Source organism: Staurois parvus, unplaced genomic scaffold (genome assembly GCF_062004578.1).
Source record: "Staurois parvus isolate SC_StPar_1 unplaced genomic scaffold, SC_StPar_1.0 ptg000079l, whole genome shotgun sequence".
Lineage (NCBI taxonomy): Eukaryota > Metazoa > Chordata > Amphibia > Anura > Ranidae > Staurois > Staurois parvus.
Window position 1 is genome coordinate 125,939 of NW_028317875.1, and position 24,062 is coordinate 150,000.

The 24,062-nt window shown below is 50.2% G+C and overlaps 1 protein-coding gene across 1 annotated transcript in view; it reads left to right on the top strand.

Annotated features, from left to right (window-relative positions):
- The window catches only part of RNF220 (ring finger protein 220), a gene marked incomplete at its 3' end in the record, with an annotated part of 181,596 nt that overhangs the window by 78,901 nt on the left and 78,633 nt on the right, over nucleotides 1-24,062 (top strand). The window contains exon 5 of the mRNA XM_089669555.1: nucleotides 11,396-11,438. Coding sequence (XP_089525681.1) covers nucleotides 11,396-11,438 — 43 coding nt within the window. The remainder of the gene's footprint in view (nucleotides 1-11,395; nucleotides 11,439-24,062) is intronic.

Sequence of the window (24,062 nt, forward strand, 5' to 3'; positions counted from 1 at the left end):
CCATCGGGTGTCCCCATTACAGTGTCCGTATACATCAGGTGTCCCCATCCATCGGGTGTCCCCACCACACTGTCCGTATACATCAGGTGTCCCCATTACAGTGTATACATCAGGTGTTCCCATCACAGCGTCCATATACATCAGGTGTCCCCATCACAGTGTCCATATACATCAGGTGTCCCCATCACAGTGTCCATGTACATCAGGTGTCTCCACCCATCAGGTGTCCCCATCCCTTTGGTGTCCCAATCACAGTGTCTATATACTTCAGGTGTTCCCATCACAGTGTCTCCTTACATCAGAGATGTGCCCACCCCCCCTGTACTCACAGACCACCTACAGTGAAGGCAGCTTCTCCTTCCTCTCCCATGCTGAGACTGAGGTGAGTTCTCAGTCTCAGTGCTGGCTCTCTTCCGCCCCTTCCACTCTCCAGCATCAGTCCTTCTGACAGGAGTGACATTGCAGTTGCTCCTGTCAAAGAGTGGCACAAGCAGCCAAATCCCCAGTGCTCCCCTTCCAACACAGCACCCCTTGTGCTAGCCCAGATCATGGGACCCCCATGCACCTGGGGCCCCTGGGCAGTGGCTAGGTGTGTGCATTCATTAAGACGGCCCTGGAAGGAGTCAGGACCCGATGTGACATTGGTGTTCCATACAGAACCATTGGAGGTGTGTTGAGAAGACCGGCCACTTAGTGCACAGATAACCTCCTTGGGTGACCGGTCTACACAACAGGAAATGCTGATTCATGCACAGATGGAAGATATTCCTAAAGAAGTGAGGAGAAAGGAGCATCTAAAATTTCATCCAATGTGCAAAAATAAAAAAAAAAATGTGCATGTATTAATGTTTTACAAAGAGTGAAATTTTCCTCTAAGATGCTCCCAGGTCCTACAGTACATCCCCAGTTTTTAGGAATTGCTTCCATCTGTGCTTGAGGACGCATTTCCTGTTGCGTAGACCGGTCACCCAAGGTACTTACCTGTGCACTAAGTGGCCGGTCTTCTCAACACACCTCCAATGGTTGCACTGGGGCCTGCAAAGCATTGAAATCACAATCAGTGTCCAATGCAGACGACAGACTATTGGTTGCGGAGATGGAGGAAGTAATCATTGCGCTACGCCATGTTACTCATTGTACTGATATGTAACTTTTGTTAAAAATGTTTCAATAAAAACACATTGGAAGAAAAATCAATCCAAGGACTATGAGTGCAGTGATGTCACCACGGCTGTGTTCCCGGGAGAACTACCAGTCCCTCTGCCATGGTGGCCAATAGGACTTGTGGTCTTTCCATTCATGATCTCTGTGAATGGATCTGTGAATGGATGATGTGGTTGTGTGGGCGGAGCTGAGTTCAAATATATACAGAATTCTGCAGGAAGCAGAACCACTCCCTTCTGGTAAGTGAGGGGGGTGGTTTGAGGATGAGGGGCTGCAGAATGGCATCATGTTCCCTGGTACTTCCTAAATATGAGTTTAAGGTGAAACAAATGGATGTACAAAAAGTGTCCCCTGTTGTCCTCTGCTCTGAGGGAAAACATTGGTGCTGGGAAAGGTTGCCTTGACTCAAATTGTAGAGTATACATAGATGATGTAGTCTTCTCTGGGGGCAGCTAGGAGGCCCTGGTGATGTAGCCTTATCAGGAGCAGCAGGCAGGCCCTGGTGATGTAGCCTTTCCATGGGGCAGCTAAGAGGTCCTGATGATGTACCTTCCCACAGAGCAGCAGAGAGGCACTGGTGACGTAGGCTTCCAAGGGGGCAGCTAGGAGGCCCTGGTGATGTACCTTCCCACAGAGCAGCAGGGAGGCACTGATGATGTAGGCTTCCAAGGGGGCAGCTAGGAGGCCCTGGTGATGTAGCCTTCCCATGGGGCAGCTAAGAGGTCCTGATGATGTACCTTCCCACAGAGCAGCAGGGAGGCACTGATGATGTAGCCTTCCCATGGGGCAGCTAAGAGGTCCTGTTGATGTACCTTCCCACAGAGCAGCAGAGAGGCACTGGTGACGTAGGCTTCCAAGGGGGCAGCTAGGAGGCCCTGGTGATGTACCTTCCCACAGAGCAACAGGGAGGCACTGGTGACGTAGCCTTCCTAGGGGGCAGCTAGGAGGCCTTGGTAATGTAGCCTTCCCACAGAGCATCGGGGAGGTACTGATGATGTAGCCTTTCCAGGGGGCAGCTAAGATGCACTGGTGATGTAGCCTTCCCAGGAGATAGCTTGGAGGCATTGGTGATGTAGCCTTCCTGGCAGCGGCTGAGGGGGCCCTGGTGATATAGCCTTTTCAAGGGCAACTAGGAGGAAATGGTAATTAAGCCTTTCCAGAAGCAGCTATAGGGTTCTGGTGATGTAGTCTGCCCAGGGGGCAGTTGGGAAGCCCTGGTGATGCATTACCTACACACAGCGGGATGTGCAGGCATCCCCAGCTATCCCCTGGAAATGCTACATCACCAGGGCCTCCCAGCCGCCCCCTGGGAAGGCTACATCACCAGGGCCTCCCAGGCGCCCCCTGGGAAAGCTACATCACCAGGGCCTCCCAGGCGCCCCCTGGGAAGGCTACATCACCAGGGCCTCCCAGGCGCCCCCTGGGAAGGCTACATCACCAGGGCCTCCCAGGCGCCCCCTGGAAAGGCTACATCACCAGGGCCTCCCAGCCGCCCCCTGGGAAGGATACATCACCAGGGCCTCCTAGTTGCTGGAGCCCAGCTTTTAGATGTATGCCTTTGTATGGATAAATAATTTTGTGAAACCTTGGCTCTTTCTGCACATCCCAAGCTCTTCCTGCACATCCCGTGCTTTTCCTGTACATCTTGGGCTCCTTCTGCACATCCCACGCTGTTCCTGCACATCCCGCGCATCTCGCGCTCCTTCTGTGCTCATCCTGCACATCCTACGCTCGCCCTGCACATCCCACGCATCTCGCGCTCCTTCTGCGCTCATCCTGCACATCCCACGCTCGTCCTGCACATCCCACGCTCATCCTGCACATCCCACGCATCTCGCGCTCCTTCTGCGCTCATCCTGCACATCCCACGCATCTCGCGCTCCTTCTGCGCTCATCCTGCACATCCCACGCTCATCCTGCACATCCCACGCTCATCCTGCACATCCCACGCATCTCGCGCTCCTTCTGCGCTCATCCTGCACATCCCGCGCTCGTCCTGCACATCCCGCGCTCGTCCTGCACATCCCGCGCTCTTCCTGCACCTCCCGCGCTCCTCTCCTCCATGTCTGTATAGAACAGGGAGCTGTCACAGCCAGAGTGATTGGAGGGTGAGCTCTGGCACCCACTAGATGGATGCGGTCCAGCTCACAGAGAGTGCGGCTTTCTACACAGCGCTGTCACTGCAGAGGTACCGACAGCCCCCTCCCCCCCCCCCATCCCTTGTCTGAGAGCCATTAGTACAGACAGCCTGGCGGATCTCCACTTCTCCGCAGCTGACACGTGTGGAATTGCAAACCGCTAAATATAGAAAAGTCCCCGTCTGAGGGTGGGAAACATTTGTATCTGTTAGACAGAACGGGGAACGAGGTGTCTCTCCGAATTCTGACACAAGGATTGTCAAAGGATTGCATTCACAAGAGCGAATAATGACACCGCTGGAGGGGGTAGAACTGAACGTGGGGTCCAGGGGGGAGGGTGGGGCACACCTTCACAATGCATGGACCCCTCCCTTCTACTGCATGATGTCAAATCTAAATGGCCACTTATAAATAAATACATGATTAAAGATGTAAACTAAATAAATAAATAATACCAAACCCGCTGCTGTATTGTTTGATTATTTCCTATGAAAAACAGCTCCATCTATTGGCCATAATGAGGTATTTTCCTGAAATTAAAAAAAATAAATACTGCATTATGGCCACTAGATGGAGCTGATGATCATAGAAGATAATCATATTACAAACAATATGGCAAACCTTCATGGATCCCTGTGAATGCTGAAGACAGTACAGTGAATGTTTTAGAAGTAGACCCCCCTAAGTCACTGCAGAGACACACTAGTGATGTACTGACTGGCTGCGGGAACGCCTGGGAAGGCTACATCAGCAGGTCACCCCAGCTTCCTCCTGGGAAGGCAACATCTGAAGGTCACTCCAGCTGCCCCCTTGGAAAGCAACATCTGAAGGCCAACCCAGCTGCCCCCTGGGAAGGCAACATCTGAAGGTCACCCCAGCTGCCCCCTGGGAAGGCGACATCTGAAGGTCAACCCAGCTGCCTCCTGGGAAGGCTACATCATCAGGTCACCCCAACTTCCTCCTCGGAAGGCAACATCTGAAGGTCACCCCAGCTTCCTCCTGGGAAGGCGACATCAGCAGGTCACCCCAGCTTCCTCCTGGGAAGGCGACATCAGCAGGTCACCCCAGCTGCCCCCTGGGAAGGCAACATCTGAAGTTCACCCCAGCTGCCCCCTGGGAAGGCGACATCAGCAGGTCACCCCAGCTGCCCCCTGGGAAGGCGACATCTGAAGGTCACCCCAGCTGCCCCCTGGGAAGGCGACATCAGCAGGTCACCCCAGCTGCCTCCTGGGAAGGCGATATCTGAAGGTCACCACAGCTGCCTCCTGGGAAGGCGACATCAGCAGGTCACCCCAGCTGCCTCCTGGGAAGGCGACATATGAAGGTCACCCCAGCTGCCCCCTTGGAAGGCGACATCAACATGTTACCCCAGCTGCCTCCTGGGAAGGCAACATCTGAAGGTCACCCCAGCTGCCTCCTGGGAAGGCGACATCTGAAGGTCACCCCAGCTGCCCCCTTGGAAGGCGACATCTGAAGGTCACCCCAGCTGCCCCCTTGGAAGGCGACATCAACATGTTACCCCAGCTGCCTCCTGGGAAGGCAACATCTGAAGGTCACCCCAGCTGCCTCCTGAGAAGGCGACAGCAGCAGGTCACTTCAGCTGCCTCCTGAGAAGGCGACAGCAGCAGGTCACCCCAGCTGCCTCCTGAGAAGGCGACAGCAGCAGGTCACCCCAGCTGCCTCCTGAGAAGGCGACAGCAGCAGGTCACTTCAGCTGCCTCCTGAGAAGGCGACAGCAGCAGGTCACCCCAGCTGCCTCCTGAGAAGGCGACAGCAGCAGGTCACCCCAGCTGCCTCCTGAGAAGGCGACAGCAGCAGGTCACCCCAGCTGCCTCCTGAGAAGGCGACAGCAGCAGGTCACCCCAGCTGCCTCCCTGGAAGGCGACAGCAGTAGGTCACCCCAGCTGCCTCCTTGGAAGACAACAGCAGCAGATCACCCCAGCTGCCCCCTGGAAAGGCGACTTCTAAAGGTCACCCCAGCTGCCCCCTGGGAAGGCGACTTCTAAAGGTCACCCCGGGGCTTAAGAAAAATTCCAGGTATGTATATTATACATAGTTCCATTGTTCCAGCTTGGACCAACTATGTACTGTATATACCAGACCTGTGGGATCCCTAGAAGCTGGAAATCACTGGAGTAGACACCTCTACTACACTACTACTATACCGTTACTATAGCTGTACTAAACTATTACTATACCTGTACTACACTGCTACCCCACCCCTACTACACCTGTACAACACCGCTACTCCACCCCTACTACACCGCTACTATACCTGTACAACATCTCTACCCCACCCCTACTACACCGCTACTCCACCCCTACTATACCTGTACAACACTGCTACTCCACCCCTACTACACCTGTACAACACCGCTACTCCACCCCTACTACACCGCTACTATACCTGTACAACACCTCTACTCCACCCCTACTCCACCTGTACAACACCACTACTCCACCTGTACAACACCACTACTCCACCCCTACTACACTACTACTATACCGTTACTGTAGCCATACTCCACCCCTACTACACCGCTACTATACCTGTACAACACCGCTACTCCACCCCTTCTACACTACTACTATACCGTTACTGTAGCCATACTACACCACTACTCCACCCCTACTATACCTGTACAACACCGCTACTCCACCCCTTCTACACCGCTACTATAGCTGTACAACACCACTACTCCACCCCTACTACACCGCTGCTATACCTGTACAACACCGCTACTCCACCACTTCTACACCGCTATTATACCTGTACAACACCACTACTCCACCCCTACTACACTCTGGTATATACATAGCTTGTCCAAGCTGGAACAATGTAACTCTTTAAAAATATCCAATCGGACCATCCATTGTTCTCTATGGGGAGGCGGATGTAAACGGACACATATAATTCCTGCATCTGGCTGATGCGGGAGCTGTTCCCCATCCATCTAGCGGATCAAATGGCAGTCAGGTGCAGGGTTGGGACGAGGGGTGGACCGGAGGGACAGCTGCCCCAGGCACAGGTGACCAAGAGGGCAAAGAATAGACACAGGGCACTACACACATTCCAAAGCATGTTTTAACAGTGAGGGAGGGGCGGGGGGGTGCAATTCTGAATCCTTGCCCTGTACGACCCTGTCCCGGTACTGGTCCGGTGTAAATGAACAGGCGCACCATTTACATTCTCCTTCCCATAGAGGACAGCGGGCCGCGTCTCCTTCCCGTAGAGGACAGCGGGCCGCGTCTCCTTCCCGTAGAGGACAGCGGGCCGCGTCTCCTTCCCGTAGAGGACAGCGGGCCGCGTATCCTTCCCGTAGAGGACAGCGGGCCGCGTATCCTTCCCGTAGAGGACAGCGGGCCGCGTATCCTTCCCATAGAGGACAGCGGCCCGTGTACCCTTCCCATAGAGGACAGCGGCCCGTGTACCCTTCCCATAGAGGACAGCGGCCCGTGTACCCTTCCCGTAGAGGACAGCGGGCCGCGTCTCCTTCCCGTAGAGGACAGCGGGCCACGTCTCCTTCCCGTAGAGGACAGCGGGCCGCGTCTCCTTCCCGTAGAGGACAGCGGGCCGCGTCTCCTTCCCGTAGAGGACAGCGGGCCGCGTATCCTTCCCATAGAGGACAGCGGGCCGCGTATCCTTCCCATAGAGGACAGCGGACCGTGTATCCTTCCCATAGAGGACAGCGGCCTGTGTATCCTTCCCGTAGAGGACAGCGGGCCGCGTCTCCTTCCCGTAGAGGACAGCGGGCCGCGTCTCCTTCCCGTAGAGGACAGCGGGCCGCGTCTCCTTCCCGTAGAGGACAGCGGGCCGCGTCTCCTTCCCGTAGAGGACAGCGGGCCGCTTCTCCTTCCCGTAGAGGACAGCGGGCCGCGTCTCCTTCCCGTAGAGGACAGCGGGCCGCGTCTCCTTCCCGTAGAGGACAGCGGGCCGCGTCTCCTTCCCGTAGAGGACAGCGGGCCGCGTCTCCTTCCCGTAGAGGACAGCGGGCCGCGTCTCCTTCCCGTAGAGGACAGCGGGCCACGTCTCCTTCCCATAGAGGACATAAAAGATTTTTTAAACGCTGATACTGTATCGCTCTGTGACTCGCTTCGCCCACAAGACTTGTGCCAGCCGGGGCTTTCCTCGTTTGTCCAGACCAAGGGTATATCTTTTGTTGAATTCTTTTCTGTAAACACCTGATCGGGGCTCTAACCCCTCCTTACTCCACCCAGAACTAAACACAGCGGATCCCCTGCCCACCTCCCTCTGTATGATGTGAGCGATGGGTGTATGATGGTTATTAGTAAAAAGGGCGAGCAGCAGGATTGATAAATACTCGGCGTTCTGACGCTGCCGCGTGGATGCGATCTGGAAAAGGTTTTAATGCCATTAACACATCCGGCAAGGACACCGGGGGCGCGCGCTGGAATAACAAGCATGTGTTCATTGAATTGCAAGCAGCTGAAATTCTAGATAATCCACTTTGTGATGTTCTGTGTTTGAGGGTCATTGTAATCCAATGCTGACTACACTCAGGAGAGGAAAAAAAAAAAAAAGAAGGCAACGCATTGTACTTACAGAAATTAATAGATTGCAGCCTACGGGTCTTTAGATGCGATGGCTGTGCACACTTTCTGTCCTAAGGTGACAACGCTCACTGCACTGTGTCTAGGGAGGAGCAGCGTTGCCACCCTAGGATCAGACTACAAACCACCACCCCCCATCATCTCCATTACGTACTGTAGGTCAGGTGAGCGTGGGGGCCATTCAATGGTATCAATTCCTTCATCCTCCAGGAACTGCCTCCATACTCTCACCACACGAGGCCGGGCATTGTCATGCACCAGGAGGAACTCAGGACTCTACGCACCATCACTGACCCACCACCAACACCAAAAGGGTCATGCTGAACCATGCAAGCAGGAACAAGATGAGCCCTACAAAATGACCTCCAGCAGGCCACTGGTGTGAATGTCTCTGACCAAACAATCAGAAACCGACTTCATGAGGGTGGCCTGAGGGCCCGACAACTTCTAGTGGGCCCTGTGCTCACTGCCCGGCACCATAGAGCTGGATTGGTATTTGCCATTGAACACCAGAATTGGCAGGTCCACCACTGACGTCCTGTGCTTTCCACAGATGAGAGCAGGTTCCCCCTGTGCACATGTGACAGATGGGAAAGGGTCTGGAGAAGCCATGGAGAACGTTCTGCTGCCTGTAACATGGTTCAGCATGACCGTTTTGGTGGTGGGTCAGTGATGGTCTGGGGAGGAATATCCATGGAGGGACACAAAGACCTCTACAAGATAGACAATGGCACCCTGACTGCTATTATGTATCGGGATGAAGTTCTTGGACCCATTGTCAGACCCTTCACTGGTGCGTAGAGTCCTGGGTTCCTTCTGGTCCAGTGGGTCCTGGGTTCCTGCTGGTGCGGTGGGTCCTGGGTTCCTGCTGGTGCGGTGGGTCCTGGGTTCCTCCTGGTGTGGCGGGTCCTGGGTTCCTCCTGGTGCGGCGGGTCCTGGGTTCCTCCTGGTGCGGCGGGTCCTGGGGTCCTCCTGGTGCGGCGGGTCCTGGGGTCCTCCTGGTGCGGCGGGTCCTGGGGTCCTCCTGGTGCGGCGGGTCCTGGGTTCCTCCTGGTGCATGACAATGCCCGGCCTCATGTGGGGAGCGTATGCAGGCAGTTCCTGGAGGATGAAGGAATTGATACCATAGAATGGCCCCGACGCTCCCCTGACCAAAATCCAATAGCACCCCTCTGGGATGTCATATTTCGGTCCATCCAACGCCGCCAGGTTGCACCTCAGACTGTCCAGGAGCTCAGTGATGCCCTGGTCCAGATCTGGGAGGAAATCCTCCAGAAGACCATCCGTGGTCTCATTAAGATCCTCCCCCGACGTTGTCAGGCATGCATACAAGCACGAATGAGGAAAGAAAAAACAGAGGGCGCACAGGCCTAGTGTATTACCATTAAAAATGTTTAATAAAAAATAAAGTATGTGTTGTACTCACAAACAACAATATAGTCAAGGCACATCATAAAGAACAGCTGGGTCAACACCGCGCTGAGTAACAGTCCGTAATAGGGAGTATAGACATCCAAAAGGCTGACGCGTTTCGAGGACTTGCCTCTTCCTCAGAGCCCTCCTCCAGGAGACCATCCGTGGTCTCATTAGGAGCCTCCCCCGACATTGTCAGGCATGTATACAAGCACGTGGGGGCCACACAGACTACTGAGGACCATTCTGAGTTGCTGCAATGACATTTCACCAACATGGACTCGTCTGCTGCATCATTTCTTCACTTTGATTTTCGGGGTGTCTGTGAATTCAGTCCTCTGTAGGTCGATCATTTTCATTTCCAATGAAACGATGGGGCGTCCTTACGTTCCTAACACATCACCCCGTCCATGTCAGTATAGAGATCCAACAGATTTGTCCCCATTGAGGTCTGATGGGGTTTCAAAGTCTTCCTTTAATGTTTTGGAGCAATGTATATATCATGCAGTATATGATGTACGATGTATATATTTCAGACAATGTATGATTTATGTTTATTGGTACACGAGGCAGCCATTATATGTGTGAGGTATATGAGGTGTATAGGTACATTGATATCACAGGGCAGCCATTATATGATGTGTGATCTGTATATGACGTATACATGAGCTGTATACGAGGTATATATTTCAGTCATTATATGATGTGTGAGCTGTATACGAGGTATATAGGCACATGTATTGATATCACGGGGCATCCATTATATGTGTGAGGTATATATTTCAGTCATTATGTGAGATGTATATGAGGTATATATGAGAGCAGGGGCAGACTTACAACTCATGGGGCCCCTGGGCAATAGGGGATCATGGGGCCCCTGTGTCCTTGCCCAAACTCAAAAAGCCTTTGAAAAAGGTACCAGGGGCATCTCATGGGGCCCCCTACAGACCCCAGGCCCTCGGGCAATGCCCGAGTTTCCAAATGGTCAGTCCGCCCCTGTATGAGAGATATATCAGTCATTATATATGTGTGCTGTATATGAGGTATATATTTCAGTCATTATATGATGTGAGTCGTATCTGAGGTATATATTTGTCATTATATGATGTGTGAGCTGTATAAGCGCCATATATGAGGTATAAATTCGTCATTATATGATATGTGGGCTGTATATGAGGTATATATTTCAGTCATTATATGATATGTGGGCTGTATATGAGGTATATATTTCAGTCATTATATGATGTGAGTCGTATCTGAGGTATATATTTGTCATTATATGATGTGTGAGCTGTATAAGCGCCATATATGAGGTATAAATTCGTCATTATATGATATGTGGGCTGTATATGAGGTATATATTTCAGTCATTATATGATATGTGGGCTGTATATGAGGTATATATTTCAGTCATTATATGATGTGTGAGCCGTATATGAGGTATAAATTCGTCATTATATGATGTGTGAGCCGTATATGAGGTAAAAATTCGTCATTATATGATATGTGAGCCGTATATGAGGTATATATTTCAGTCATTATGATATGTGAGCCGTATATGAGGTAAAAATTCGTCATTATATGATGTGTGAGCCGTATATGAGGTAAAAATTCGTCATTATATGATGTGTGAGCTGTATACGAGGTATATATGAGCTCTATACGAGGTATATAGGTACATGTATTGCTATCACAGGGCATCCATCGCCCTCACTGCTCTCTATGTATCACGCGAGCTCCTCCCCCGTCTGCGTGAAAGTCTGGATTTCCCGCCTTGCAGTTGCCATGGTCTCGCCGCCGGCGTCGTCACGTAAACGTGCCCTCATTCCAGCGTGAGGCGGTCACATGACCGCAGTAAAGATGGCGCCCGCGGCGAGCGGCTCCTGGCTGTGAGGAGACATCGGAGAATCCGCCGCCATCCTCACGGGGCCCGGGACGGCTGCAGCGGGGCCCCGCTCAGCCCGGCTATGGCAGATTGAGGTGTGAGCCGCCATGCAGAGTGACGGCAAAGAGGAAGTGGGTTTGTTTACATGTGTGTAGTGGGGGCTGTGTGTTCTGTCCTCCGATCTCACCCCATCTCTTCTCTTCTCTTCTCTGTTCCTCCGCAGACTTTCCTGAGGGTGAGAGCCAACCGACAGACCCGGCTGAATGGTGAGTGATAATATCATAGAGATCACAGGACCTGTCTGATATCACCCGGGGGAACCAATCAGGTGATAGGACTGGCCTGATGTCACCCGGGGGAACCAATCAGGTGATAGGACTGGCCTGATATCACGGGGAACTAATCAGGTGACAGGACAGGCCTGATAACACCCGGGCAACCAATCAGGTGACAGGACACGACTGAGATCACCCGGGGCAACCAGTCAGGTGACAGGACACGACTGAGATCACCCAGGGCAACCAGTCAGGTGACAGAACACGGCTGATATCACCCAGGGCAACCAGTCAGGTGACAGAACACGGCTGATATCACCCAGGGCAACTGATCAGGTGACAGGACGGGCCTGAGATCACCCGGGGCAACCGATCAGGTGACAGGACGGGCCTGAGATCACCCGGGGCAACCGATCAGGTGACAGGATGGGCCTGAGATCACCCGGGGCAACCGATCAGGTGACAGGACGGGCTTGAGATCACCCAACCAATTGGATGACAGGACTCGGCTGATATCACCCGCGGCAACCAATCATATTACAGAACTTGCCTGATATTACCCGGAGCAACCAATCAGATGATGGACCTGGTTGATATCACTGCTAAGCCCTACTGCCAGTTCATTTCAGCTGAAACGCTTAGAGAGATCCGTGTGCTATATATAGGATTGGGGATTGGCTCAGATCCCTGGATCGGGAATACTGGGGGTGCTGCATTGTCCTAATATAGAGAGAAGTGTGTACTACGGGGCTTCACACATTTGCTTTGAATCCAGGAGCCAGCTAAAGTTAGGAGTCGGTTTCTTTTTGTAGGGGGTTGTCAACCCCGGGACTTCACGCCATGCGATTTGCCACGCGACAATCATGGCAAAACCGCACCACGTTTCATGGAGGCGTCTTTTGCCGCCGAAGCGTATGGGAGGCGTCTTTTGCCGCCGAAGCGTATGGGAGGTGGTTTTCACCCTGAAGCCTATGGTGGGGTGTATTTTGCCCTGAAGCCTATGGGGGGGGGGGGGCGTTTTTTGCCCTGAAGCCTATGGGGGGGGGGCGTTTTTTGCCCTGAAGCCTATGGGGGGGGGGGGGGGGGCGTTTTTTGCCCTGAAGCCTATGGGGGGGGGCGTTTTTTGCCCTGAAGCCTATGGAAGGGTGTTACACTTTATATAATGTCTGTATTTATATATAATGATCTATTTTTATATTCAACTACGATTCCTGGTGTCTCCATGATGCGTATACAGTATATACAGAAGTCTGTATATTTTGTTTTTTTGTATTAAAGTTTATCCAAAGCCAACACTTTCTTTTTTTTTTTTTTTTTTTTTTTTTTTGGATTGCAGCAGAGAATGTTTTGAAACCTTGTTGGGTTTTTATTGCTGTACTCCCCCCCCCCCCTCCCCTCACAACTGGGAGATCCACCCTCTCTTTTCATCCTGGAAATCCAAAATTTGACAGTTGTCACCAGAGCAGGAGTAGAGGGGGGGTCCTGTAGTGCGGACGCGGGTTGTAGATCGGGGTTCTTCTTCTCCTCGGTGAGGAATGTTCTATAACTTTCTGTTGCGTTTACAGGACTTGAAGAGAAATTTCCCGAATGGGACACAGATGACAAAAATTAATTCCCCGCCCCATCCAAGTGGGAGGAAACGGTTTTGGCTTTAGATACGCTTTATAGATCTGTATACCCCGAGCTCTCCGTCCTGTTATTCCTGTGTGTATAGGATTCTGTATACAGTCAGGTCCATAAATATTGGGACATTGACACAATTCTAACATTTTTGGCTCTATACACCACCACAATGGATTTGAAATTAAACAAACAAGATTTGTTTTAACTGCAGACTGTCAGCTTTAATTTGAGGGTATTTACATCCAAATCAGGTGAACGGTGTAGGAATTACAACAGTTTGCATATGTGCCTCCCACTTGTTAAGGGATCAAAAGTAATGGGACAATTGGCTTCTCAGCTGTTCCATGGCCAGGTGTGTGTTATTCCCTCATTATCCCAATTACAATGAGCAGATAAAAGGTCCAGAGTTCATTTCAAGTGTGCTATTTGCATTTGGAATCTGTTGCTGTCAACTCTCAAGATGAGATCCAAAGAGCTGTCACTATCAGTGAAGCCATCATTAGGCTGAAGAAACAAAACAAACCCATCAGAGAGATAGCAAAAACATTCGGCGTGGCCAAAACAACTGTTTGGAACATTCTTAAAAAGAAGGAACGCACCGGTGAGCTCAGCAACACCAAAAGACCCGGAAGACCACGGAAAACAACTGTGGTGGATGAGCGAAGAATTCTTTCCCTGGTGAAAAAAACACCCTTCACAACAGTTGGCCAGATCAAGAACACTCTCCAGGAGGTAGGTGTATGTGTGTCAAAGTCACCAATCAAGAGAAGACTTCACCAGAGTGAATACAGAGGGTTCACCACAAGATGGAAACCATTGGGGAGCCTCAAAAACAGGAAGGCCAGATTAGAGTTTGCCAAACGACATGTAAAAAAGCCTTCACAGTTCTGGAACAACATCCTATGGACAGATGAGACCGACATCAACTTGTACCAGAGTGATGGGAAGAGAAGAGTATGGAGAAGGAACTGCTCATGGTCCTCAGCATACCACCTCATCAGTGATCATGGTGGTGGTAGTGTCATGGCGTGGGCATGTATGGCTGCCAATGGAACTGCTTCTCTTGTATTTATTGATGATGTGACTGCTGACAGAAGCAGCCGGATGAATTGTGAAGTGTTTCGGGAATATTATCGGCTCATATTCAGCCAAATGCTTCACAACTCATTGGACGCTTCACAGTGCAGATGGACAATGACCCAAAGCAGACTGCAAAAGACACCAAAGAAGTGGAATGTTCTGCAATGGCCAAGTCCATCACCTGACCTGAATCTGATTGAGCATTTCACTTGCTGAAGACAAAACTGAAGGGAAAATGCCCCAAGAACAAGCAGGAACTGAAGACAGTTGCAGTAGAGGCCTGGCAGAGCATCACCAGGGATGACACCCAGCGTCTGGGGATGTCTATGCGTTCCACACTTCAGGCTGTCATTGACTGCAAAGGATTTGCAACCAAGTATTAAAAAGTGAAAGTTTGATTTATGATTATTATTCTGTCCCATTACTTTTGGTCCCTTAACAAGTGGGAGGCGCATATGCAAACTGTTGTAATTCCTACACCGTTCACCTGATTTGGATGTAAATACCCTCAAATTAAAGCTGACAGTCTGCAGTTAAAGCACATCTTGTTAGTTTCATTTCAAATCCATTGTGGTGGTGTATAGAGCCAAAAATGTTAGAATTGTGTCCATGTCCCAATATTTATGGACCTGACTGTATATACAGCACGGTGCCACAAAGTGTTGTAAACAAGCCAGAGCCAGTTCTGGTGGGATATTCTATACCCAGCCTGGTATATAAGATACATCTCGTATCCCCGACTCCCAACCCCAGTACTGAGCTCCTTTCATCAAGTGGAACTAATAGAGCGATGGTTTGTATACAGTAGGGATTCACCGATACCAGATTTTTGATACTTTTTATCAGGTACTCACCGGTACCAATTACGATATTTATTTATTTTTTTTTTTATGTGCGGTGCAATTTGAGCCTATACAAAGTGAATGGGCTCAAACTGCACCGCAAAGAATCGCATGTGATTTCACCAGGAATGCGTTTTCCCGTACCGCTCCCGTGTGATCCCGGGCTGAAGTAGTGTTATAGCGATCTAGATACGTACAGTATCTCCCAGAAGTGAGTCCACCCCTCACATTTTTGTAAATATTTGATTGTATCTTCTCATGTGACAACACTGAAGAAATGACACTTTGCTACAATGTGACGTAGTCAGTGTACAGCTTGTATAACACGTAGATTTGCTGTCCCCCCAAAATAACTCAACACACCGCCATTAATGACAAGGCCTGTTCTGAGTGGAACCTGTCCTGTTAGACCGCTGTATGGTCTTGGCCACTGTTCTGCAGCTCAGTTTCAGGGTCTTGGCAATCTTCTTATAGCCTCGGCCATCTTTCTGTACAGCAACAATTCTTTTTTCAGGTCCTCAGAGAGTTTTTTGCCATGAGGTGCCATGCTGAACTTCCAGTGACCAGTATGAGAGAGTGAGAGCGATAACACCAAATGTAACCCTCCTGCTCCCCATTCACACCTGAGACCTTGTAACACTAAGGAGTCACATGACATCGGGGAGGGAAAATGGCTAATTGGGCCCAATGTGGACCTTGTCACTTAGGGGTGGAGTCACTTTTGTTGCCAGCGGTTTAGACATTAATGGCGGTGTGTGGAGTTATTTTGAGGGGAGAGCAAATCTACATGTTATACAAACTGTACACTGACTACCTCACATTGTAGCAAAGTGTCATTTCTTCAGTGTTGTCACATGAAAAGAGAGAATCAAATATTTACAAAAATGTGAGGGAGGGGGGGGGGGGGGGAGAGACTCACTTCTGGGAGATACTGTGTGTATATATGTGTATGTATATGTGTGTGTGTATATATATAATATATATATATATATACACACAGTCCGGGGGAGGGGGGGACTCACTTCTGGGGGATACTGTGTGTGTGTGTGTGTGTGTATATATATATGTGTATGCATGTGTATATATATATATATATATATATATATATATATATATATAATATATGTGTGTATATACATTGTATACAGTACGGGGGAGGGGGGACTCACTTCTGGGGGATACTGTGTGTATGTATATAATAAATATATATATATTGTATACATACATACGCACACACACACACACACACACAGTATCTCCCAGAAGTGAGTCCCCCCCCCTCCCCCGGACTGTATGTATGTGTGTGTGTGTGTATGTATGTATGTATGTATATATATATATATATATATAATATGGTATTTTTCACTCCATAAGACGCACCTAGGTTTTAGAGGCAGAAAACAGGAAAAAAAAAATTGTGAACTAATGGACTGCGGACAGCACAGGGATGACCAGAGACTGCGGACAGTACAGGGATGACCAGAGACTGCGGACGGCACAGGGATGACCAGAGACTGCGGACAGTACAGATGACTGCTGACCTTTGGGGAGGTGGGGAGCGGGTACCTGAATTTGACAGGTACCCGCTCTTACTTCCGCGGAGTTGTTCTTTGATCTTACCTGTTCCTCGATCCAGCGGCGCGCGGTCTTCCCGGCTTCTGTAATGGCGCTCGGCATGACAGCCGGGTGCCCAGTGCGCATGAGCGAGAAGCACTTGCGCTTTGTGATTGGTCCGGCGGCTTCTGGGATCTGTCATGTGTCCCAGGTACCGCCTTACCATTCATAAAAAGCACCGCTTCTTGCGCATGCGCACTTGGCACCCGGCTGTCATGCCCAGTGCCCACACTACAGAAGCCGGAAGACAGCACGCCGCTGGATAGAGGAACAGGTAAGATCAAAGAACAAAGAAGTAAGAGCGGGTACCTGTCAAATTCAGGTACCCCTCCCCCACCTCCCCACAGGTCAGCAGTCCTCTCCATAAGGTCCCGCTGCAGAGCTGAGCGGCCGGCCCGGTATTCTGACACGGCCGCGGTGGAAATACCGGACCGGTCGCTCCATATTCGCTCCATAAGATGCACTGACATTTTCCCCCCTTTTTTGGGGGGAAAAAAGTGCATCTTATGGAGCGAAAAATATGGTATATATAATTTTTTTATTTTTTTCCTTGTGTGTACAGTCCAGGGGAGGGGGGTGGACTCACTTCTGGGAGATGCTGTATGATGGATTATCTCCAGTCACTGCGTGTGGCTCATCTCGAACACAAAAAAACAAACATCCCGAGAAAGTGGTAATGATGAATGCCTCTTCTTGGTCTTTGGGTGTAGCGGGGGTTCAGGTCTGTCACCTGGGGGGGTGTATTTTGTGTATTCTCCAGTAGCGGAGTGATCTGGGCCAGGATTCAAAGGCAGCTCTTGCCAGATCTACTCCCTTTCGTTGGGGGTAAGGCTGCGGTCTGGTTGCTGGGAGGGATCTGCTGGGAATGCGAGTCGATGGTGGTGGGGTGGAGCCGCAGCGGAGGTCATGTAACCAGAGCCTGGCACACAGGTGAGCTCTACTTCATTCATGAAGTGTCATTCCGCAACCCACTGACAGCCAAAGGGAGAGTGATGTCACTGGAGTTAACCCGTCATGTTCTCTGTACATGTCACTGCTGGCCGCCTCCCATCACCGCACACATGCGGTTCCGTCCCTCGTGTTAACCTCCCGCCTCCGATCATCACTACTCATCTCACTGATGGCTCCAGGACTCGTAGTATGGGGGTCTCCCCTCCCCCTCTGGGTCCAGGCAGAAAGTTAGTCTGGATTCACACGAGAGGTGCAGAAACTGCATGCGATTCAGACAGGAACCGCACTGCCTTCCTGTTCAAAACACATGCGATTCTTCGCAGTGCGATGTGAGCCCATTCATTTTGCGTGGACTCAAATTGCAGCGCGACGCACAAAAAAGTGTCAGTTTTACGCATCAGATCATTTGCACGAGTACTTGTGCAAATGCTTGGTGTCGACACCGATATCGGTGCAACCCTCGTGTTCAGTAGTGTGTATGGCGGCGTCTTTATAGACACAAGCAGAGCGGGTTTGGATGTATACTATATAGTTTTATATTTTAATTCGACGCTTTCTCCTAATTGTGCGCTAAATTCCGGAGCCGGATATTCTTTTATCTAATGCGGGAAAATGACATTAGAATTGGTTTTATATTCGCAGTATTGGCCACATCCTTTCCTTCAATTTGTGGCACAAAGATCCAGTATTAGCCCGGGACTCCGCATGTCATTCGCAGAGGAATCGCACCGCCAATTACATGTGATGTCTGTGCGGTTTGAGCCTTACACTTTGTTTGGCACAAATTGCATCGCATCCGCACCAAAAAGGTGCAGGACCCTTTTTTAAATCCACACCTGAATCGCATTGCATAGGTGCTTTCACCCATGTGCTACGATTCCTGGCAATTGCATCGCGTTTTGCGTTCTGTTTTGGGGGATGTCATTTATCATTGACCCCCGCACCAGATCGCATGAATGCAATGCGGTGCGGGAATCGCATTGGTGTGAACCGGGTCTGAGGGAAGTTAGCAATGGCATGAGGGAGAAAAAATACTCCTAATGGCATTGCATGCTGGGAATTGTAGTTGCCTTGAATTGGGATCTGGAAGGAAAAAGTTGGGATCTGGAAGGAAAGCACAGAATGACATCTCCCCCCCCCCCCCCCCCGATGTGAATTCAGCATCACAGAGCCAGCTGTTGATATTACAGGATGATTGTCACCAGAGGCGGGTGAACCCAGCACAGGTTTGTGGGATTTACCACCCCCCTATTATGTGTCACGCTGGGATTGCCTCCATTCAGTTGACTTGGATAGAAAGCAGCTAGACAGCCCAGACCTGCAGCCGGGGGGGAAATTTTCCCACTTCACAGCACTGCTTTGGCAGGAACAAGTCTCACTGACACAAATGTGTTTTTAAAGCCCATCTCCAGGTAAATGTAAACCTGTCCTCTCCACAGCGTCCCGAACACATTGTGTTTTATTCTTTCCTTACCTTGTTAGTCTAACTTAAAGCGGAGCTCCACTCAAAAGGGGAAGTTCCGCTCTAAGGCCCCTTTCACGTATGTCCGTTTACAGATGAGAAACAGACCCCCCCCCGTGTATTTCTACGGACTAGCGGGTGTAAACGGATGATCATCTGTTAATATCCCTTAATGCCCGCATCCGCTTACATCCGTGTTTTTTTTTTTTTTTTTCCTTCCATTAACCCCTCCCAGTCTGGATACCAAAAATTTTAAAAAGTGTTTTTCTTATAAAATTTTGCAAATTTTATTTATTATTTATTTATTTATCGAGTTTATATAGCGCCAAAGGGTTTGCTCAGCGCTGTACAATAGAGGGGGGACAATACATGAAACAGAACAGTAACATCAAACAGCACACGAGGGGTTAGAGGGCCCTACTCTTTTGAGCTTACAATCTAGGAGGGAGGGGGTAGAGGCACAGGAGGAAACGGCTGTGGGGGATGGAGTGGTAGGAGGAGGGAAGGGCAGCGGCTGTTAGGTGAGGGTGGGGTAGGCTTCCCTGAAGAGGTGGGTTTTCAGCGAGCGCCTGAAGGTGAGGAGGGAAGGTGACAGTCTGATGGATTGGGGTAGTGAGTTCCAGAGGATGGGGGAGGACCTGGAGAAGTCTTGCAGTCGTGCGTGGGAGGAGGAGACCAGGGAGCAAGATAGGAGGTCTTGTGAAGAGCGAAGGGTACAGGTAGGGTGGTACCTGGGAATCGGGTCGGTGAGGTAGTCAGGGGCAGTGTTGTGAATGGCCTTATAGGTCAGGGTGAGCAATTTAAATTTAATGCGTTGGGCAATGGGGAGCCAGTGGAGGGAGAGGCAGAGGGGGGTGGCAGAGGTGGAGCGGCTGGTGAGGTGGATGAGTCTGGCCGCTGAGTTCAGGATGGTCTGAAGCGGGGAGAGCCTGCACTGGGGTAGGCCGGTGAGGAGGGAGTTGCAGTAGTCCAGGCGTGAGATAATCAGGGAGTGTACTAGTAGTTTAGTGGTGTCTGGGGTGAGGAAGGAGCGTATCTTGGCGATAATATTGGCAAATAAATAATATTTCATCATAAATCTTGGCCAAAAGTATTCCGTTATCTTTTTAGTAAAAAAAAAAAAAAAAACCCAAATTAGTTTAACCAAAAATTATAATTTAACTTTTTTTTTTACATTTTTATTTTTTTTATACTATTATTATACAGTATTTATAAAGCGCCAATAGTTGGCTCAGCGCTGTACATTACAAAGGGGGACAGAACATGTGACAGAACAATACCAATACAATGCAAAACATGAGGGGATTGAGGGCCCTGCTCCTTGGAGCTTACAATCTAGGAGGGAGGGGATAGAGGTACAGGAGGAGATAGCTGTGGGGGATGGAGTGGTAGGAAGAGTGGAGGAGGTCAGCAGGTTAGGAGGGGGTGGGGTAGGCTTCCCTGAAGAGATGGGTTTTCAGGGTGCGCCTAAAGGAGGGGAGAGTAGGTGATAATCTGATGGGTTGGGGCAGGGAGTTCCAGAGGATGGGTGACACCCTGGAGAAGTCCTGGAGGTGGGCATGGGAGGAGGAGACCAGGGAACTGTTTTTTTTTTGTTTTGTTTTTTTTACATACTGTCACCCTAGCAGTAGTATCACCATGGTGACACTGTACTACTTGTGGGGGGTGATGAAGATTTTTGTTTTTTTTTTGTTTTTTTTTTTACACTGATTGCTTTTACACCCATAAAGGCTGTACAATCATTTCTCCTTCTCTCTGGCTGCATTCCTTCAGCCATTGAGAAATACTGTGTGAGCTGTGATTGGTCACAGCTTGTCACATGGTACAAGGCTGTTGTGAATAGCCCTGTACCATGTGACCTCTGTGATCATTCACAGATTTCACACGTAGTAAGCAATGTCGTCAGAGTGACATCTTGCTTACTATTCTTCATGTGATCACTGATTGGCCAATCAGTGATCACATGATCAGGACCTCGCATAGAGGTCCTGTACAGCGATCGGTGTTCTGTGTCCGGAGGACACAGCGGGCACCGGATCGCGGTGCTGCGTGCTCCCAGGGAGCGCGCACAAGCAGGGGGCAGGGAGGCTGTTTATAAACGGCCACCTGACCCTGCACTGCCACTGTCCGGTCGTTTATATACAACAGCCAGATGGGAGGTGGTTAAAAAAGATGGAATGGATGAAAAACGATGTAAACGGACATGAGGTCCGTTTTTTGCATTGGTAAGGGATGTAAAAAAAGGAAGTAAATGGATGAAAACGTGACGTGAACTGATCCGTTTTTTCTTGGTAAAACCTGACTGAACTGATGAAAAAACGTACCGCCCGTGTGAAAGGACCAAAAGGCCTCTTTCCACCCTCTTCTATAGGAAATGGCACTTTTCTTTTGTTGGGGGGGGCAGGTACCTGGGCTTGACAGGTTCCCACTTTCGTTCCAATCGTCTAGGCGATTTCTCTCCATAAAGTGCATCACGACTCGCACATGCGCAGAGAGGGCACCCGGCTGTGAAGCGGCAAGCTGTCGCCACAGTTGAGGTGCCAGGTACGGAGCACCGATGGAAAGAACGGCTCGGGTGAGTACATGGCTGGATCCTGGGACAGGTGAACAAGAAACACAAACATGACTGGAGCTCCTCCATAAGTCCCCCATCTGGGTCCCTCACCAGCACTATTTCCTGGGCCTGGGGACCTGTAATCTAATGCTACACATGTGCCAGCCGGTCCCGTACAGTCCTTGTGCTGGCATCACTCTGGATCCTGAGAGAACCCCGCTGCTGGTCAGTAGGAAGCATCCACATCATACAGGCAGTGACTTGGGCAACTAAAGAAGGACCCTGACTAATGTAAACTCCAGATTGGTGGGTCACATGACTGCCGCTTCAGGTGTGTAAAAAGGTCATTTAGATAGGGGGAGCCCGAAGTTCACCTTTTTAAAGAGGTTGAAGAATTTTTTTTATTTATTGCACATTTTATTTATTGCACAGAGCCATCCCAAACCTCCTCTTCTGGGTTCCTCTGCCGGTGCTGTAGACTCTTCTTTTTCTCTGTGCACCATCATAGCCAGCTGCATCGATCGATCCGTTCCCCGCCAGCTCTACTGAGAACTGAGTGAACAAAGACCGCTGATCGCTCAGTTCTCTGCTCTGAGCAGAGAGCCTGGACTGTCGATTTCCTCTGCCTTTTCAGTGTTTACTGGAGCGCTCGGCTGTGGAGGGGGCGGGAACGGATGGCTCAGGCTCTTGGCAGATCACCGGGAGGCTGAGCCAGCTGCCAGTCTAAGCTCCATGGGTGGATCCTGACCATATGGTCGGGGTCTTTTCGGAACCTGGATCAGCTAAGGACATCAGCTGACAGCAAGCTTTAGCCGACTGTCGGATGAAAACGGATCACAGGAGTGCAGAACGAACTGCACGCCTCATCCATAGAAGTACAACCATAAAAGCTTTGGTCATACTTCTCCTGTACCCCGGGTTCACACCTAAGCGGTTTGCAGAAACGCAGTACAGTCCATTTAACATGATTTCCTATGGGACAGGATCACATCTCCGCGTTTTCACCCGCTGCGTTTTTTGGCAAGGGTTAGGGACTTTTTTGAACCCAAAATGTTGCATTTTTGGTTCTGTAGACTTCAATGGAAATGCTGCAGAAAAGCATGTACTGCATTTGTGCTGTGTTTTGTGTTTAAAATCTGCCTAGCAACAAGAAAAATAAAAAAAAACATAAAATGGATAAAAAACGCAAGTGCAAAAACGCATCAAACGCAACCTGCATAGGTGTGAACCTAGACTTAAAGCAGGTCAGTGCAGGTGAGAAGATCAGCCACCGGTGTGCCTGCTAAATTCTGAATGATCTCGGGTGTCTTCGGATGTCAGGCTGATTCTATAGACACGGGGTGAAAAGAACTTCGGAGCTGAAGAAACTAGTATTGCTAGTCCTTTAGAAATACATAAAAAGTTCATTCAAAAAAAAATTCTTGAAGGCTCATAAAAGGTCATAAAAAGTCCTATTGTAGATCAGACATGCAAGGTACCAACATCAGCGGCAGCACCCTCCAGAGTGAATCATGGCTCTGTATACAAGAAAACACAGAGGGGCGCCACACTAAGTGTGGAAGAAAGAACCTGCCGGCATGTCCTCCCACCACTGACCAGTGAGGGGCTCCCCACTCCAATCTCTGCTACTTTTGTAGAATGGATAGGACCCGTGTCTATACAAGAAAACACAGAGGGGCGCCACACTAAGTGTGGAGGAAAGAACCTGCCGGCATGTCCTCCCACCACTGACCAGTGAGGGGCTCCCCACTCCAATCTCTGCTACTTCTGTAGAATGGATAGGACCCGTGTCTATACAAGAAAACACAGAGGGGCGCCACACTAAGTGTGGAGGAAAGAACCTGCCGGCATGTCCTCCCACCATTGACCAGTGAGGGGCTCCCCACGCCAATCTCTGCTACTTCTGTAGAATGGATAGGACCCGTGTCTATACAAGAAAACACAGAGGGGCGCCACACTAAGTGTGGAGGAAAGAACCTGCCGGCATGTCCTCCCACCATTGACCAGTGAGGGGCTCCCCACGCCAATCTCTGCTACTTTTGTAGAATGGATAGGACCCGTGTCTATACAAGAAAACACAGAGGGGCGCCACACTAAGTGTGGAGGAAAGAACCTGCCGGCATGTCCTCCCACCATTGACCAGTGAGGGGCTCCCCACGCCAATCTCTGCTACTTTTGTAGAATGGATAGGACCCGTGTCTATACAAGAAAACACAGAGGGGCGCCTCATTAAGTGTGGAAGAGAGAACCTGCCGGCATGTCCTCCCACCACTGACCAGTGAGGGGATCCCCACTCCAATCTCTGCTACTTCTGTACAATGGATAGGACCCGTGTCTATACAAGAAAACACAGAGGGGCGCCACACTAAGTGCAGTATATGTTAGTAAATTCATTTATTGGTAAAATCGTGCAAATTGGCAACTCACTATTACGTGAATAAGACGGGCATACATACATCCAAAGGAGGTCTTCCTGGTGGTCCGGCTGA